The sequence below is a fragment of the Halichoeres trimaculatus genome, unplaced genomic scaffold, assembly GCF_033239565.1.
Source record: "Halichoeres trimaculatus isolate MK-OKI-2021-1 unplaced genomic scaffold, fHalTri1.1 fHalTri1_scaffold_2, whole genome shotgun sequence".
Classification (NCBI taxonomy): Eukaryota; Metazoa; Chordata; class Actinopteri; order Labriformes; family Labridae; genus Halichoeres; species Halichoeres trimaculatus.
The window spans coordinates 7,379,755-7,397,037 of NW_027437180.1; the positions used below are offsets into that span (position 1 = coordinate 7,379,755).

General features: G+C 40.4%; 2 protein-coding genes across 4 annotated transcripts in view; both read right to left on the reverse strand.

Moving 5' to 3' along the window:
* Positions 1-234: 234 nt before the first annotated feature.
* On the reverse strand, positions 235-8,691 carry LOC141807527 (NXPE family member 3-like). The gene is made up of 6 exons (XM_074693617.1): positions 8,631-8,691; positions 8,110-8,544; positions 6,513-6,811; positions 4,481-4,548; positions 938-1,144; positions 235-856 (listed from the first exon to the last, which is right to left on the reverse strand). Exons 1-6 carry the CDS (start codon positions 8,661-8,663, stop codon positions 315-317), a joined length of 1,584 nt encoding a protein of 527 aa, XP_074549718.1. The 5' UTR covers positions 8,664-8,691; the 3' UTR covers positions 235-314.
* A 6,582-nt stretch (positions 8,692-15,273) lies between these two features.
* The window catches only part of LOC141807535 (phosphatidylinositol 5-phosphate 4-kinase type-2 beta-like), a 29,475-nt gene continuing 27,465 nt past the window's right edge, over positions 15,274-17,283 (reverse strand). For all 3 annotated transcript variants that reach the window (XM_074693628.1, XM_074693639.1, XM_074693647.1), the window contains exon 10: positions 15,274-16,457. In XM_074693628.1, the coding sequence (XP_074549729.1) occupies positions 16,377-16,457 (81 nt within the window). In that variant the 3' untranslated portion in view covers positions 15,274-16,376. The remainder of the gene's footprint in view (positions 16,458-17,283) is intronic.

A 17,283-nucleotide genomic window follows, 5' to 3' on the forward strand; every position in this document is an offset into this window, starting at 1 on the left:
TGTCCCCTAAATGTATAAAATAGGTAGATTTGTTGTAGAGTGGATTAGCCCCTATGACAGACTGGTCTGGCCACATCCTTCTCCACAAAGGCTCATTGGGTTTAATTAAAACATGTCTCTCTGACCAATAAAATTAGGCTATTACATTACCCTCTGTGGAGGTTAATCCTTAAAAGTTAACGCCCTTAACTGGAGATCCTGAGGGGGCAACCAGAAATGAATCTACACCTTGTTTCAATTTTTACTTTCAAGGATTTAATATCTCTTTAATTTTTTAAATAAAAAATCTCCATATTCCTGAACTAGTGACATATTTAGGGGCACATGAAGGAAAAGAGAACATTGACCATGTTCTCAATGATGGGAGGTTGTGGGTGGAGGTTGTGTGGCAGGTGGTGGGCCAGAACCATCTCCCAGGCATCAACCAGTTGGACATCAACTTCCTTAAAAATGGCTCTGAGCACTTTGTCACGCTGACTCGAGAACCAGTCACTGTTTGTCATGGTCTCGTACAGTGTGAGAGCTTTGAGGTTTCCAGTCCTGATGACCACCAGTGTCTCTGGAGCCCTATCCAACAGACGAAGCACCGCTCTGCGGATGTTCTGCAGCCGTCTGATGTAGAGCTCAATTGGGAAAGTGCTGAAGTGAGACCAGATGCCAATCACTACAACAGTGTTGGGGCCACCACTCAAAAGATCTAGTTCATTTGCAATGTAACGCATCTGGCTGATAGGAAAGGTCCCAAAGCGAAGAGGAGGGCCATGACAGCGAAATGTTACCAGGAAGTTGTTTGCAGAGTCTGACATCATTAAAGGTCCTGCTTGCTTTGAACTCCCCAGGTCAAACTGCTTAGCATCTGAAAATTTGACAGAGGGAACAGATGAAGGTGTGACTCAAAACAAATCAAACTGCTTCCTGAAATCTCTTCAATAGTTACCTGGAAGTGAAGCGTCAAGGTACTCAAACCACTGCCTGATGGTGGAGTCTCCATACATGTGGACCATTTTGCCTTTCAGACACTGACTGATGGTGGAGGAGTCGTTGAATTGTCGAACTACGGTGCCATCTAGAGCTCGCCATAAACTCTGGTAGTAATACCCAGAGACTTCAGACTTTTCTCTGTTTCCAGTGAACCTGGTTTTCCCTTCAGAAAAGTAAGGATGGGGTTATTTTTAGGGCTGGGCAAGGATCAAAACTTTTAATTGTAATTAATCGCATGATTTCCCTGATTAATCATAATTCATCGCATTGTGAAAGTGCCATAACATCTGTCATGCAAACATTAAATCAGTACTTGTTTTACAGTAAAAGTTAAATCACATATTTAGTGCAAATCAAATTTACAATGTAATGTACAAATGTAAATACAAAATTAAAGCTTATTACCACTGTCAGGGCATTAAAGTGATACTCCAGGATGGAACAAGTTGGGTCCTATCACAAGGTTTAGGGCAGAAATTACCCCTACAGCAGTGATTTTGTGCAGCAGAAGCCCAGAGCGCTCGCACCAAACACCCCCTCCCTGCTCCTCTGCCGGTTTCCTCTGCACTCAGACGGGGCCATATTTTACTTGACCAGAAACACAAAAATAAACGGACTCCCACTGAAAAACTCTGATATCGGTCTGCATTCACGCTTTATTTAGAGAATTTTCAGCGTGTTACTTTCACACAAAACACCGCTAAATAAGGCTCTAGTTCTCATCGTGTCTCTTCGTCCTGGAAGACTACCTGCGTTTGTTTCTATCTGGCACGCCGTGCGCGCAGACTGATACACTAAGCGGCAAGCGCCTTTAAGTTCTGTGGCGTTGCCCCTCTTCTCCATGCTTGTTTTGGTTACTCATCATGTTTTTCCGCCAATTTCACTCCCGGTTCCACCGCGGTCAGCAACAGACATTTACAAAATAAAAGCATGTGAGCAACATGCATTAATGTGCGATAAAATATTCAACGGCGTTAATAGATTGGTGGATAAATGCGAAAATAACGCGTTAACTTGCCCAGCACTAGTTATTTTATGAACCACTAATCATTAACAAATCCCATAAGAAGACCAAAACCAGGGTTCCCCTTTGACCTCCCTTAGTTTACTCAGTACTGCTGAGGACAAATAATTCATACACAGAGCACAAAAGCACTCAGTGTTTTTTTTTTATGAGGCTGAGTTTAAACTTTACTCCTCTGGTAGCAAAATACTTTTACTGAACTGTAAATTGATGTTAACCAAAGCTCAAAGGTAAATTTTTAACTTTACTCCAAATCATTGAGTTAAGTAGCAAAATGAAGAAACTTTGAGCTGTTTGCAATGACAAATAGAACAAGAACAACTTAAATAGCCTGACACAACTAATGTTTGCAAGTTTGTCCTTCAGATATCAGCACAGATTTCCTCTTGGAATGACTATGGCAGTTCCTTGAATTGCCTATAGGAGGGCATATTTGCAAATCTCAGTAAGACTCAAGCCCATCTGGTAAAACGGATGAAAGGTTTCATTAGTTGCATCTAAACATGTAGAACACATCACATAGGGTTTTGTTGACATTGGCATGTTAGAAGTACAGCTAAGTCAAGAGAATTGTCCAGAAAGATAAGTAAAGAGATCATTGCCTTGCACAAACAAACAATAAGCCATGTATATATATATATATATATATATATATATATATATATATATATATATATATATATATATATATATATATATTCCCTGCGATACAGTCTCGTTTGCAAGCTTGGAGTGGCTACACTACCTGGACATTGAAGCAAGTGGTCAACCCCTAGGATACTTCAAAAGACCTGCAACAAGACCTGGGCCCTGTTCTACGAAGCAGGATTACTGCCTAGCGAGGTAGCTTTGAGGATAGGTTCTGGATTCTCTGTTCTACAACACGGGATCACTCCTCAGCGAGGCGAGTCTCCATGGCAACCTACGCTGAACGGCTAACCTGCTCCAGGGCAGGTTCGGTTCCAGATTGAACTCGCGGACTATAAAAATCCCGCCCACTGATCAATGAGCCCTCACGAAAAAATGGCTTGTCCGTTCTTAGAGGATCCCGTGGACATCGGAGACCGACCCACTCTCTTTTTCAGATGACGAAAGTTACCGGTTTTCCAGGGAGGGGTTGGTAGTACATGACACTTTCTAAAGGTAGTTAATGGGAATGAAGAACTCTCATTGCCGTAATAAGATCTTCAATGCCAACACTTCTGTTCCATGACAATATTTTATTGCCCGTATTAAAATTGTGACAGGAATTCATGTAGGGCTCATGTGGGCTACATATCACACAAAAAATGTTACCAGGATAGGAATGAACAAATCTATAAATTCATCTAAGAAGTATGTTGCATGTTACAGTAAAAGTGCATGGTGAACAGTGCTATTTCAGGATGATAATGGCACAAAATATTTTATTTGCACTACACCACTACACTTACGCATTTAGACTGTCAGCACTTTTCTGCCAGCACTCCTTCCGTGCTTTAGCAGCGGCGACAGTGCTGCTTTTAACGTTAATTACATGTTTCACCTCATCATACTTCCTCATGATCACCTCCTGCTCCTCCTGTGTGAAGTATGCGCTCCTTCTCTCTCTGGCCTGCTCTGACGCTCCAGACTGCTCCATGTTTGCGATTGGTCAGATGCAGCGGGCTCCGCCTTATATGTGTGCACGCGCTCATTGCCTAGCTGGATCCACTTATGAGGTTGATAACCAGCGTCGTAAAACCGTGTAGCGAAACCGCCAGCTACTGCGCTCAGTTCAGCGACGTAGCTCCAAGGCTATCTCGCTAGGCTGAACTTGCTTCATAGAACAGGGCCCAGGACCGAGATTGGGTAACACTGCTTTAGGTAGAGGGCAGTGTGTTCTGTTTGAAGTTTTTTTTTTTTTTTTTTTTTTTTTGCCTCTCAAAAAAAAATTAATTCCTGTATTTTTTCAGGTTTTTATTTTTATTTTTATTTTTTACAAAGTTCTATGTTAAAGTGTTTGACTGTAATTTTACATTATTTGTCTGGAAACTTTTTGTTTGTTTTTTTTTGTTGGTTTGGTTTTCTAAACAGATTTTTTTTAACAGTTAGGCCCTGTATTTCTACAGTTATTTCATATAGTTTGTTTTTCTAAGTTTTTTTTTTTTTTAACAGTGAATTGCAACCATGAGTGAGGAGGGTACAGGGTTCAATTGGCATAATACATTTAAAAAAAAAACATCCAGGATGTCATTTTACAGATAATTTCTGTAATTTCAAAGTTTTGTATAACGTTTTTCAAAAACAGAAAAAAAAAACTTTAAAAATTGAGGGTTAATGACTGTAAAATTCAGATTTTTTTTTGAATGTGTGAAATTACTGAAAATATCTGTAAATCTTCTGGCATTTTGTCATTATATAAGAAAACAGGAAAAATCTGTTAAAAATTACAGACTATTTCCTGTAAAAAAAATACTTTTTTTAACAGTGTGAAGTAGAATTTAAATGTTTTACCCTTTCTTCGCAACACAGTGACACTGTCAGATCCTGATGCGTTAATGTAGACTTTCATGTTGACTTCCCTGAAGACAAATGCAAATGATTTAGTACACAGTGCACTCACTGAAATACCAGAAGATAAACTTTTTATTATCTTCAATTGCTCTGTCTCTCTATTTGAACTCTACAGAGGTGTAATGTTGCCACACCAAAAAAAAAGAAATGAGTGTCATGTTGAAATATGATACTTAATTATCAAGGTGTTACAACATACTCAATTATTATGTTTTATCATGCATTAAGACAAAGAGATCACATTTACAGAGGAAAAGCAAGAAATGAATGAAATAAAACAAGACATGTGACTACACAATGAAACTGGGCCCTGTTCTACGAAGCAAGTTCAGCCTAGCGAGATAGCCTTGGAGCTACCTCACTGAACTGAGCGCAGTAGCCGGCGGTCTCGCTACACGTTTTTACGACGCTGGTTATCAACCTCATAAGTGGATCCAGCTAGGCAATGAGCGTGTGCACAGATATAAGGCGGAGGCTGCTGCATCTGACCAATCGCGAACATGGAGCAGTCTGGAGCGTCAGAGCAGGCCGGAGAGAGAAGGACCACATACTTCACAGAGGAGGAACAGGAGGTGATCATGAGGAAGTATGACGAGCTAAAACATGTAATTAACGTTAAAAGCAACACCGTCGCTGCTAAAGCACGGAAGGAGTGCTGGCAGAAAATTGCTGACATCTAAATGCGTAAGTGTAGTGGTGTAGTGCAAATAAAATCTTTTGTGCCATTATCATCCTGAAATAGCACTGTTCACCATGGACTTTTACTGTAACATGCAACATACCTAATTTATGTCTTAGATGAATTTTTTCATTTGTTTATTCCTATCGTGTTAACATTTTTTGTTTGATATGTAGCCCACATGAGCCCCACATGAATTCCTGTCACAATTTTAATACGGGCGATAAAATATTGTCATGGAACAGAAGTGTTGACATTAAAGATCTTATTACAGCAATGAGAGTTCTTTATTTCCTTTAACTACCTGTAGAAAGTGTCATGTACTACCAACCCCTCCCTGGAAAACCGGTAACTTTCGTCATCCAAAAAGAGAGTGGGTCGGTCTCCGATGTCCACGGTATCCTCTAAGAAAGGACAAGCCATTTTTTCGTGAGGGCTCATTGGTCAGTGGGCGGGGTTTTTATGGTCCCCGAGTTCAATCTGGAACCTAACCTGCCCTGGAGAAGGTTAGCCGTTCAGCGTGCGTTGCCATGGAGACTCGCCTCGCTGAGGAGTGATCCCATGTCGTAGAACAGGGAATCCGAAACCTATCCTCAAAACTACCTCGCTAGGCAGTAATCCTGCTTGGTAGAACAGGGCCCTGGACTTGAGAAACGTAGAAATAATAATAATAATAATAATAATAATAAGTAATAAATCAAGCACAGCAGCATTGTTTCCAGGCTCTCATAGCCCCTCTGTTCACAACACTCTGATTTAGTGGGTGTGACCTTCATATGTAAATGAGCCACAGCTGATTTGTAGAGATTTCTCTACAGATGCGGGGAGAGGAGTGGCCAGGGAGGGGGTTCGGGGGTTTTTGCTCCAGCGGACCAATCAGGTCAGACTAATGTTGCCGCACCAGAAAAAACAAATCAGTGTCATGTTGAAACATGATACTTAATTATCAAATTGTTACAACATACTCAATTATTATTTTTTATCATGCATTAAGACACAGAGATCACATTTACAGAGGAAAAGCAAGAAATGAGCGAAATAAAACAAGACATGTGACTACACAATGAAACTGGACTAGAGAAACGCAGAAGAAAAGAGTTGAGCAGATTGCACACTTAACATTACTGACTGCTGTACTGTGCTGACAAGACAGCAAAGCACACACATTTTGTTTGGTTGTTTTTTTTTTTATTATTATTTTTTTTACATACACTTCATAGTGTCAACATTTGATATGTTTTCTTTGCAATATTTCAAATAAAACAATGACTTAAATAAAACCATCACTCTTACCCTAGGAAGAGCTTCTCCTCTTCAGCCCTGAGATAATGCACGTATATCCCTGGAATAGAGGATGTCCTGGTATCACAGCTCAGATTCTGTGGCTTGTAGCAGAACCAAGGCTCACCAGTGTGGAGGTCAGTGAAGTTGCACTGAAGCTGGCTGGTTGGGCGTAAGCAAACATTACAAAAGGTAGATTCAGGGCGTAACCATGGGGATTGGAAGAAGGCCTTGAAGAGAATCCTGTCAGGTTGCTCTTTGTTCAGCCTTTGCAGAACTGTGACAGCCTCCCTTGGGTGAACAAATATCACCTGACAGAAAAAGATAATCGGAGGTTTTGTTATTGTTGTTGTTGTTGAACCAGTGAAAAGTGCTTCTGTTCTGTCCTGTTGAGCTGTGAATTTTTTTGCAACATCCAGGCTTTAATATTAAAAAAATTCAGTTAAAAAGAGAGTTCAATGGTCCAGTGTCATCAGGAGACACAGCCACATAGAGTTAAGCGTTGTCAACATAGTGTGGTAAGCTCTGCCATGTCTCCTGATGACACTGTACAAGAAAAAAAGTAACAGTCTATAAGGGTACAGTCACACTGGCCATCGGAACCATGCTGTACTCAAGCACCATTGTCCCCCAGCCCCTGCAGTGCCGTTCCCCCCCCCTGGACACACTACTCCGATACGAATCAGGCTTAAGGCACATGCATTGCCTGCTTATGTCATCATGAAGCGTCTGTTTACAAGAAGTGTGGTCTCACCAGAGTCAGCACAATGAAGAACAATGGCAACCCGGCTTAGACTTTGGTGACTTTTTGGCTTATGTTTGATCTGACAGAACCTATTCTTTAAATACATTTTGAGAGGAGTTGCAGCGGTTATATGCCATGGATTATATGCTTTGTTTGTGCTTGTGCATGAAGTGCGCCGTGCTGAAGCACACCTTTCCAGAGCATGCCACAGTAGAGAAGCGTACGATGCCTGAGCAAGGCACACTTGTGGTTTCACTGGCGATATTGAGCTGGGCTTTCAGGCTGGAGCGTGCTGGGGAATGATATGGCTGGTCACTGTGACTGGGCCCCAAATTAATCCTTGTGGTACTCCACATGTAACTTCACAATGTTTTAACAGGAATTATTAATATTCAGAAAAAAACTTTCTGTTCAAAAGATTAGATTGAAACCATTTAAAAACATTCCCCAAAAGGCGACATGCTGACACATCATGTGATCTATCTAAAAAAATCCGGTGATCAACTGGATGCAAATGTAGCACTTAGATCACGTAATACCAGAAATAAAGGTCTGCTGATATCGTCTGCCACTTTTAACAAAGCAGTGTCTGCGCTGATTCAGGCAGGTTTAACTTGTGTAAGTGTTTAAAAAGTTTTTAACCTTTAATTTTGCGTTAAGTGGGAGGCAAACACACACACCTGCAGAAGATGTAGAGTGACCAGTAAAACTGATGAGGCACCATTGCTAACCACTGCACCGCCATGCAGACAGGAAGTTCAGATTATGTAGAACAAAATACCCAGAGTGCAACATTTTATAAAGAAGCCTTTAGCATCATCTATGGGAATAAAACTCTCTAATGCAGAGAGCTTTTGACTGTACCTCAACCTGTGCGTCTCCTTCCCAGAGTAAAGGGAATACAGCAGAGTAGGAGCCATTGAGGTGATCCACCACTCGTCCAGCCACACCTGCACCCAGTGACTTGCTGTGCAACCGTGCAACTAAGAAATCTCCTCCAGTCTTCTTGGCTTGCCCCCGAAAGTCGTGTAGTTTTATCAGAGCCTCCAGATGATCTCCAACATGCCACTCTCCTCGTCCCCTCCGCGGGAGAATGCTGAAGGTGCTGTGTGCAGGATCACTGGTCTGCTCAAATGAAGGAGGAGCTGCTGGAAGTGGAGCTTCAGGCCAAGCTATAGAATCTAATATACGTTGTTCCTCCAGAGCGTCTGCAGGTGACAGCGGTTTGAAGGTGCAGAAGTCCTGGAGCGTGGGGGGATCAGTGATTACTCTCTGGATGCTGAAGAAGTTGTCTTTGTGCTTTGACCAGCAGAGAGTTGGAAAGAAGATGGTAACAAAGATACATCAAACAACATTGTCAACCTCCAGATCAGTTAAGTTCTCACCTCCAGAAGGTTCCTGTTGAACAGTATCAACATGACGACAAATGTGGCTAGGCAGAGAAGGATGCTGGAGACTTTCAGACTGTTCACCCCAACCATCTGTTTCATAAAATCTTTCATCTTTTTGACAGTTTTCATTGTGGTACTGTAATATAAAGCAAAAAGCAATTAGTCTTTTACAGGATAGCATTGATGATTTCTGGAGACAGAGAGACTACGTATCATCTAGAAGTCACCAAAAGGGTCTAAACTATGCATTGGAGGAATTGATCAATCGTTTATCGTTGATAAGGTTGGTAAAAAGCTTCAGTTTTGAGACAAAATTTACAGGTCCCTGAGCAAATGTGATGACCTGCCTCTCAAAGCCATCACTGTCTCAGATTACAGGATAGACGATCAGCATTGTTCATGAGAAAAATAAAACGTCCTTTTTACTGTCTTTATCAAGAGTGTGTCTCTGTTAGTTTGGTGCTGCGGTATTTACACTGAATCATACAGCATAACATTTGACAGCCTTTGTTATCTCAGCTTTCACAGGTCAGTTAATGAAACTAAACTCCAGAAGTTAACGTTAGTTTAACCAGAGCCCTTTGGGGAACAGCTAACAATGATGTACGATCATCAAGAACAAAAACTAGAACAAAATAGGCCAGTGAACTGAGTTCACTGGACTCCCAACAAAGAGACATGAGGAACAACACTGCCAGGGGCTGACGTAGAACAGGTGTAGACATGCTTGTTCATTTTACTCACTTTGAGTTGATGTTGTGGTCTACCACACAGCTTTATCTGAAAAGGACACTTTTCTCATTTGAGATGTGACTGACAAAAAGGGTAAAAATACACTCTGTTGCCCAGCCTCCCAGGATACTCTATGTCAGAGTTGCATGTACCCCAAGAACACAGTTTGACCATTCTTTAACATAAAACCTCACAAAAACGTCATAAAACTGAATGAAAACTGACTTTCTGCCATGCATTTCATTGGACGTAAGAACAGAGGATGTCTGAATGTATTGGAATGGCTGGTCTGACCATATCTAGCTCCATCACCCAGAACCCAGGAGCAGAGCATGCATTTGAGGAACTAAAGCTGACCCTGCAATGTGCTCTGATACACAGTTAAAAAAATGTAATATAACAGGAAATGGTCTGTAATTTTTAACACATTTTTACTGTTTTCTTATAAAACAACAAAATGCTAGCAGACTTACAGACATTTTCAGTAATTTTACACAGTCTGAAAAAAAATCTGAATTTTAAAGTTATTAACCCTTATTTTTTCGGTTTTCAAAAACATTACACAAAACTCTAAAATTACAGAAATTATCTGTAAAATGAGATTTTTTATTTTTTTTATTTTTTTTATTTATTTCATTTTATTTTATTTATTTATTTATTTTAAGTATTATGCTAGCTAGACCCTGTACCCTCCTCACTCATGGTTGCAATTCACTGATAAAATAAATAAATAAATAAATAAATAAATAAATAAATAAAATTTAAAAAAAGTAAAAGCACTGGCAACAAAGTTACAAATACCATAAAATTACAGTCAAACACTGTAACATAGAGCTATGTTAAAAAACTGTAAAAATTAGGGCTGGGCAACGATTAAAACTTTTAATTGTAATTAATCGCATGATTTCCCTGATTAGTCATAATTAATCGCATTGTGAAAGTGCCATAACATCTGTCATGCAAACACTAAATCAGTACTTGTTATACAGTAATAGTTAAATCACATATTTAGTGCAAATCAAATTTACAAAATGTAAATACAAAATTAAAGCTTATTGCCACTGTCAGGGCATTAAAGTGATGCTCCAGGATGGAACAAGTTGGGTCCTATCACAAGGTTTAGGGCAGAAATTACCCCTACAGCAGTGATTTTGTGCAGCAGAAGCCCAGAGCGCTCACACCAAACACCCCCTCCCTGCTCCTCTGCCGGTTTCCTCTGCACTCAGACGGGGCCATATTTTACTTGACCAAAAACACAAATAAACGGACTACCACCGAAAAAATCTGATATTGGTCTGCATTCACGCTTTATTTAGAGAATTTTCAGCGTGTTACTTTCACACAAAAACACCGCTAAATAAGGCTCTAGTTCTCATCGTGTCTCTTCGTCCTGGGGCCTGTACTACGATTAAGTCATCCAGGATAACTCTGCGACAACTCGCTGAACTTCACCGGATCTCCGTTATCCAGATCTGCTGTACTACGAAGCTCGTTATCAACTCGATAAGTGAATCCAGCTGGGATCTGTGCTCGCACACATGAAATAGGCGTGGTTAGCAGCCCCGGAGCATTTTCAATAGACACTGGAAAAGAGAGCAGCCTACTTTACAGCGGAGGAGCAGCAAATACTCCTGCAAAAATAAGAGGAGTACCGCAGTATTATCCAGGCCAGGAGCACGACTGCGGCTGCGAGAAGCCGAAGGGATTGCTGCTAAAAATCGCCGACTCTGTGAATGCGTAAATTTCCAAAATGCTGATATTAATAGACCTATCTCATCATGTGACGACACGGGCAGTCAGGTCCTTATTCATTCATGTTGTCAGTCAGTGTGTGTGATCAGCATCATATCCGACCTCATAATTAGAAAGAGTCCACTTTCCTACAAATCCCAAGGAAAACGCTCATTATAGGCAGTTTGTATTGCAGATGCAATAGCAGTGGGGGAAAAAGGACGTGGGAGCAAATAAAAATAAATATAAAAACATCCTTCAAAGTGGTCAGTTTGAACGATTCCATTTGCACACATTTCTACTTTTCCCTGACAATGTCTCAGTTATGATGATCAGTAAGATATTGTTCACAGCCCATAAGAAAAAGTGTTGGGCCAAAAAGACAGGGGGTGGTCCCACACCAGAGGACTTCACTCCAACTGAGCAAATTGGTGACTGAGCGGTCTTTTATGCCCACCCGATTGGTCGGGTGGGCTGACCGATTGGTCAGCAGGTGGTCTGTCACACCCCGTGAGCTCTTATCCTGGAACTTAACCTGCTCCGGACCAGGTTTGGCGTTCAACATCAGTTACTGGGGCAACGTGTCTGGATAAAAAGAGATCCACATTCGTAGTGGAAAAACCGGAACTTATCCTGGAAGTTATCTCGCTAAGAGCTAATCCAGCTTCGTAGTACAGGCCCCTGGCAGACTACCTGCGTTTGTTTATATCTGGCACGCCGTGCACGTAGACTGATACACTAAGCGGCGAGCGCCTATAAGTTCCGTGGCGTTGCCCCTCTTCTCCATGCTTGTTTTGGTTACTCATCGTGTTTTCCCGCAATTTCAGCACTAGTAAAAATACAGGAATGATTTTTTTTTTGATCAGAGACAATTTTTTAAAAAAACAAAAAACTTTCGGACAGAACAAACTGCGCTTCTCCTAAAAAAATTTTTTTAAAACTTACTCTTTTGCATCACTGATCATTTTTTCCTCCATCAATTTTTGTCCTAAATTATTTTTGTCCCTGATACTATTTTACTTTACCTTTTACTTCATAGCAAAGTAAGTTTTATTGTGACAGTGCATGTAACCATGAGTGAGGAGGACACGAGACCCTGCTATACAGGGGGCACAGCGTGTTTGTGCTCTACAGTGTAACTCGGCCGTCTGTTCTCCAAGGAGAGAACCAGCTGTTTGTGCTCCATTGTGCGGACCCTGTACCCAGTGATTTCTACGTTGTTATTTGATTTAATAAACGAGATGTGTTGGTAGTTTGTTATGTTGGTCAATTTTTAATAACAATGTTATTTAAATTACACTGTCGGTCCATGCAGTGTTGCACAGGCAGCACGTTCCTCCAATGCAATTCTTAAATGTTCAGCAGAGTCTTGTTTCCTCTGTGTGCTCTCCTCTCTCACGGTTACAAAACATGATCACAAAAAAAGTATTTTGCTATAAAATCACAGCATTTTTCTGCAGAACTCTCTGCATTGTCACTGTATTAAAGGTATTTGATCTTAATAATTTGACCTTAATAATTTAAGAAAAATCTGTTAGATAATGGTATTTTTCTTTAAAATTACATATTCATACTTTAAACATGCAGACATCTATCTTTAGTTTTATGTATGTAGTTTGTTTTTATACATTACAAATTTGTTATTGTACATGGGAAAAATAGTATTTTCACAGGAAATTACTGTGGATTGATTTGACTGAAACTTTGCTGCCAGTGCTTTAACCGTTTTTTAACAGATTGTTTTTTACAGATTGTTTTTTTTACAGTGTAGTGGCGTTCCCAACCCTGGCCATCTGTTTGTACAGTTTGTTGGTACATAAAGCAGTTGCATGACAAGTGTGTTGGTATAGAAATGTGTTGCCTCACTAAGTCGAGTGAGCCTGTTTGTGCCTACAGAGTGCTTGTGGGTTTCTCTGACCTCACTCGAGTCCTGCAAAGATGGCTTCGGTATCACACCACACTCTTAAACCTGCCACTTGTAACAACAAAAATTTGTTCTTTTGTGATTCCTGCCACTCTTCTTGCTCCTTCTTTTTGATATGGAGCCTCACTCTTGTGAAGCAGAGCTGCAGGTCTGCTGTTCCCCTCATCCTGACCTTCAGTCATTCCTCTGTCTAAAAGTTGATTCGTTTTCCCTGATGTCAGTAAACAGGTTAGACTGAGAGGCTGTTCACCTCTCATCACAGGCTTGTGATTGGGTGATGGGTAGGGGAGGTGGATGAATGTGTGTTTAGTGTGTTTAGTGTGTGTGTGTGTGTGTGTGTGTGTGTGTGTGTGTGTGTGTGTGTGTGTGTGTATGAGATGATAGAGAGTTCCTGAGCTGCTCTAACACAGCCGACACTAATTTTAGTTTCATGATCTTTTCATCATTATCAAATGTGATGATCAGTTAACAGTAAGGGACAAGTTCTCAGACATACCAAACATTTCCCAACATTAAAATAGAACATATGTGTAGTGTTGTGTTGACTTACCTTACTATTGAGCGCCCTCCCTCCATATTAATGACTCTGCAATGCTTGATCTTCCTGGTGCCCTATCATCTTGTTTAGTATTTATAATGAAAGCTGCAGATTATGACGAACTACACCTTGGAGTGTGCATCTAACTGCTGGGATATACAGTGAAGTGTGACACAGGAGGAGGAACTTAACTCTAGTAAACTTCCTACCCAGGTAGCATTGACCAATCACAACCACTCTCATTCAACAACCAATAGGTGCACATCTTTGTAGCTCATCATTTAACAATGTTGCAAATAAACCAAAATAACATTCTGTGTGTAGATGTCAAATACTCTACCTTTTCTTTTTGTCTTCTTTTTTTGAAAGAGCAGTGAGGATTCCTGAAGAGTCACCATAAGAAGAGTCATATGGTACCACTTGTGACCTGAGGGGACTTTCTCTGGGGTTGACATCAGACAGCGACTTCCAGGCAGCTTTGCTGAAGGGAATTTTGACTCCAAACATGAGAGAAGCCAGAAAAATTAGCTCAAATAACTTTACAAAGTTTAAAAAAACTCTACTCAAACAAATTGTGGGAAATCATGCTGTCATTGAAAGTAAAGGCCATACTGCTGCCATTGAGCACAAGAAGAAAAGGGCTTGGGATGGCAAGAACCTCAAAGTGATCAGAATTTGGAGAGAACTGGGTACAGGCCTTTTTCTTTGAGACATGGAGGAAAGTCTCAGCTCAAGCAAAAAAAAAAAAATTACTCCAATATGTCTTCTTTGTACATACGAAAGCGGTCTCGGAAACTAATTCCATTTAACTGATATTCGAATACTCCATACTTTCAAACCATTTGTGTGCTCCCTTTCACAAACTAAGGGAACTAAGGGCACTAAGCTAAAGTTAAACCTGCCTCTTTGCAGGATTAATATAAACTTCAATTTAGTCCTGGAGTAGCTCTAATCCATCCTCTTGGGATTAGCTTTGTTTGATCCAGAACAGACGAAATCTATGACTATTTTAAGATTAATCTGTGCAAGTGACTTAAACCAGGCCATTAAGTCTTTGCTTAAATTGGTAGGTCAATAAAAATTTGACACATGTACGGTATGCTTATAGTTGTACGTCATTATACCATACGAACATCTGACAAAAGGTTTTAATAAAAAAATTGAAATCCAAAAATTGTGCCATTCTCAAAAATTTTGGCCACGACTGTTACTACAGTCTATTGTAGAGACGCTGCTTTAAGGTCAAACTGGGAGCGGTCGCTGGATGTGTCACAATGTCAAACATCAGATGAAATGTGTTGGTAAGAAATTCTGCAGCTCAGACTCAAAAGTTTTGTCAGCCTTCACACAAAACCATCTGAGTGATATCAAAGTGGCTACCTCAGCTTGAGCTCTGAGGTTTGACTTCATCACAGAAACCTTCAGGAGCTCAGCGACTCAGAGTTTCACAGAGGGCTGTCAGGGCTTGTCCAGAGATATAGGTGTCTGAGCAAATCTAACCCCAAAATACTGTTTCTGCTTTTTTATTTTTGAGTTTGTGGCTCAATGCTGTTTTTATATAGTTTAGAGACAGAAAAAACAAACCCACAGGATCCACTTGAGCAGCTTCCTTGAATTCCCAGATCTTGAGTATTGACACTTGTATCACAGAAAACTCCAGGTTGACGGAAATATAATTTCCTTCAGACATAAACAGAGTCAAACAACAAAAACAAGATAAAACTCCCTTTAATATGCAATGAATCATTTTCAAGTAACCTTTTTTTTTCTAATGTCTGTCGGTAACAAAACAATACTGTATACAAACACAAAATTGCTACATTAATGTAAACAAGATATAAAAATGATCCTTATGGTAATAAAACAAGTATTTGCTGCAGAATTCCCCTTTTTATGTGTTTTTTTTTCTTAGACCAACCTCCACCAAGCTCACGGTTAAAATTTCAAAAGTATCCAAAAACAATATGGCAACGTAACATTCAAACACCAAGTTTTTTTTCTGTTTTTTGTCTTTTTAGTCGTAACACTCAGATGTTAAGTTCAGTGGTTTGATGTTTCAACTTACTGGTGGAGTCTCATGTACACATCAGCCATGCATTTTTGATATTGCATTCATTTACTTAATACACCATTATATATTAACGTGTTATCCCCTGTTGATCCAATTCGTCAGCACAAGTTTGTGTTTTTTCTGTTGTTACAGAGAGAGAAGTCTGATGGCGACTGTCAAAAAGTTTGTCATGCAATCTGACCATTCAGCATCTGTGTGAGCTGTTTACATCTGTGTGTGTGTGTATGTGTGTGTGTTGTCTAAGAGAAATCATAAGGAACAACAACAACATTAACAGAAACCAAAGAGACTCTACTAACGAACTGGTAACTGCTGAAGCTGACACTCGTTCAAGGCATTAGTGAGACAGTTTCCGTGCTGGCGTGAGAAGTAACAAGGTGGCTGAGGCGGATCAGGAGCCGGAGAACTTTAAAAAAGAAGAAGGAGATTATCAGGATGTTGTTCCAGATTCAGAGAGGGGATTCACGAGTTGTCCTTGCAGTGGATGAGGGAGGTTTGTGTGGAAAAGTGTAACAGGCTTGATGCTTCCCTCCTGCCAGAGCTGTGCCGGCTGTGGGAGGACAGTGGTAGGGTTTTTTTTGTTTGTTTGTTTGTTTTGTTGTTACTCAAAGGGGGATGGAGAGGCGGGAGTCAGGGGCAGGGAGATGGACCTACACTGAGGTGAGGGAGGACAGAAATAAGTGCGTGGCGTCTGACAGATCTATGACAGGAGTTAAAGGCTGGACTGAAGGTTGGGAGATGAGTCTATGATAGGATGTTGGACATGAACTCGTAGAATCGTTTTGAGTACTGCTCCGGGTTCACTGTCGAGATCTCAGCTCCCGCCTGAGAAACACACAAACAGGAAAGATCGTTAGACCAATGGAGGAACACATACAGTACAAGAAAACATGTGACAGTGTCACCAAAAGAAACATTTAATTAAATGAGAGAATAAAATTAATGAAAGCGCAATCAATGAAATGAAATGATAAAAAAGAAATGCCCGTAAGAAAAATGTAGATAGGTTGGGGTACCTGTTGTCATTATATCTGAGTTTGTTTATGAGTAAACACTGAAAACAAGGATGAAACTATAAAAAGAGGGTGTGGCGTCAGGGAAGAGGCGGAGAGGAGAATCAAGAGGGAAAAAGGACAATGGAACAGGCGTGCCTGTAGTAAAGGCCTGAAAGAAAACAAAAAAAAGTAACAAGCTGGCTGGTTAAAGGGGCAATTAACTTAAAATAAACAAAACAGAGGGTGGTTACTTGAGGGTGCCAATCCAACATCCCATTGGATGCTGTTTGCTCCCAGGACCCGGAGTGTGCTCCAGGAGTGGAAAGACCTTTTTTTGGGATTACCGTTTCTCAGAGAGTGGTGAGATCGTCTTACTATTGACACTTTTCTTGGTGAACCTTTTTATTTTTGGGTCAATCGTTCACAAATTCTGGGGTTTGGGTTTTTTCTGCGTGGACTACTTTTTATTTCTTGGATGATTTACGGCGTTTTCTGTTGCGGGCAACGAGGACAAAAAACTTTGGGAAAGACAATTTAAAAGGACTCAAGATGGACAAGGAAGTTAATTTTTATTAGGTTGGGATTTTTATATTATTCAGGATAAGAAAAGACTGTGTTTTTTTTTTTACTTTTACACTTTTTGATTTAAACACCGT

Excerpts from the sequence above, each read along its gene's own strand:
- LOC141807527 (XM_074693617.1), bottom strand. The coding sequence starts at position 8,663 with ATGTTGATACTGTTCAACAGGAACCTTCTGGAG. Across the intron at positions 6,812-8,109 it reads AAGGAGACGCACAGGTTGAG|GTGATATTTGTTCACCCAAG; the intron begins GTACAGTCAAAA and ends TTTTTCTGTCAG. Across the intron at positions 1,145-4,480 it reads CACTGTGTTGCGAAGAAAGG|GGAAAACCAGGTTCACTGGA; the intron begins GTAAAACATTTA and ends ACTTTTCTGAAG.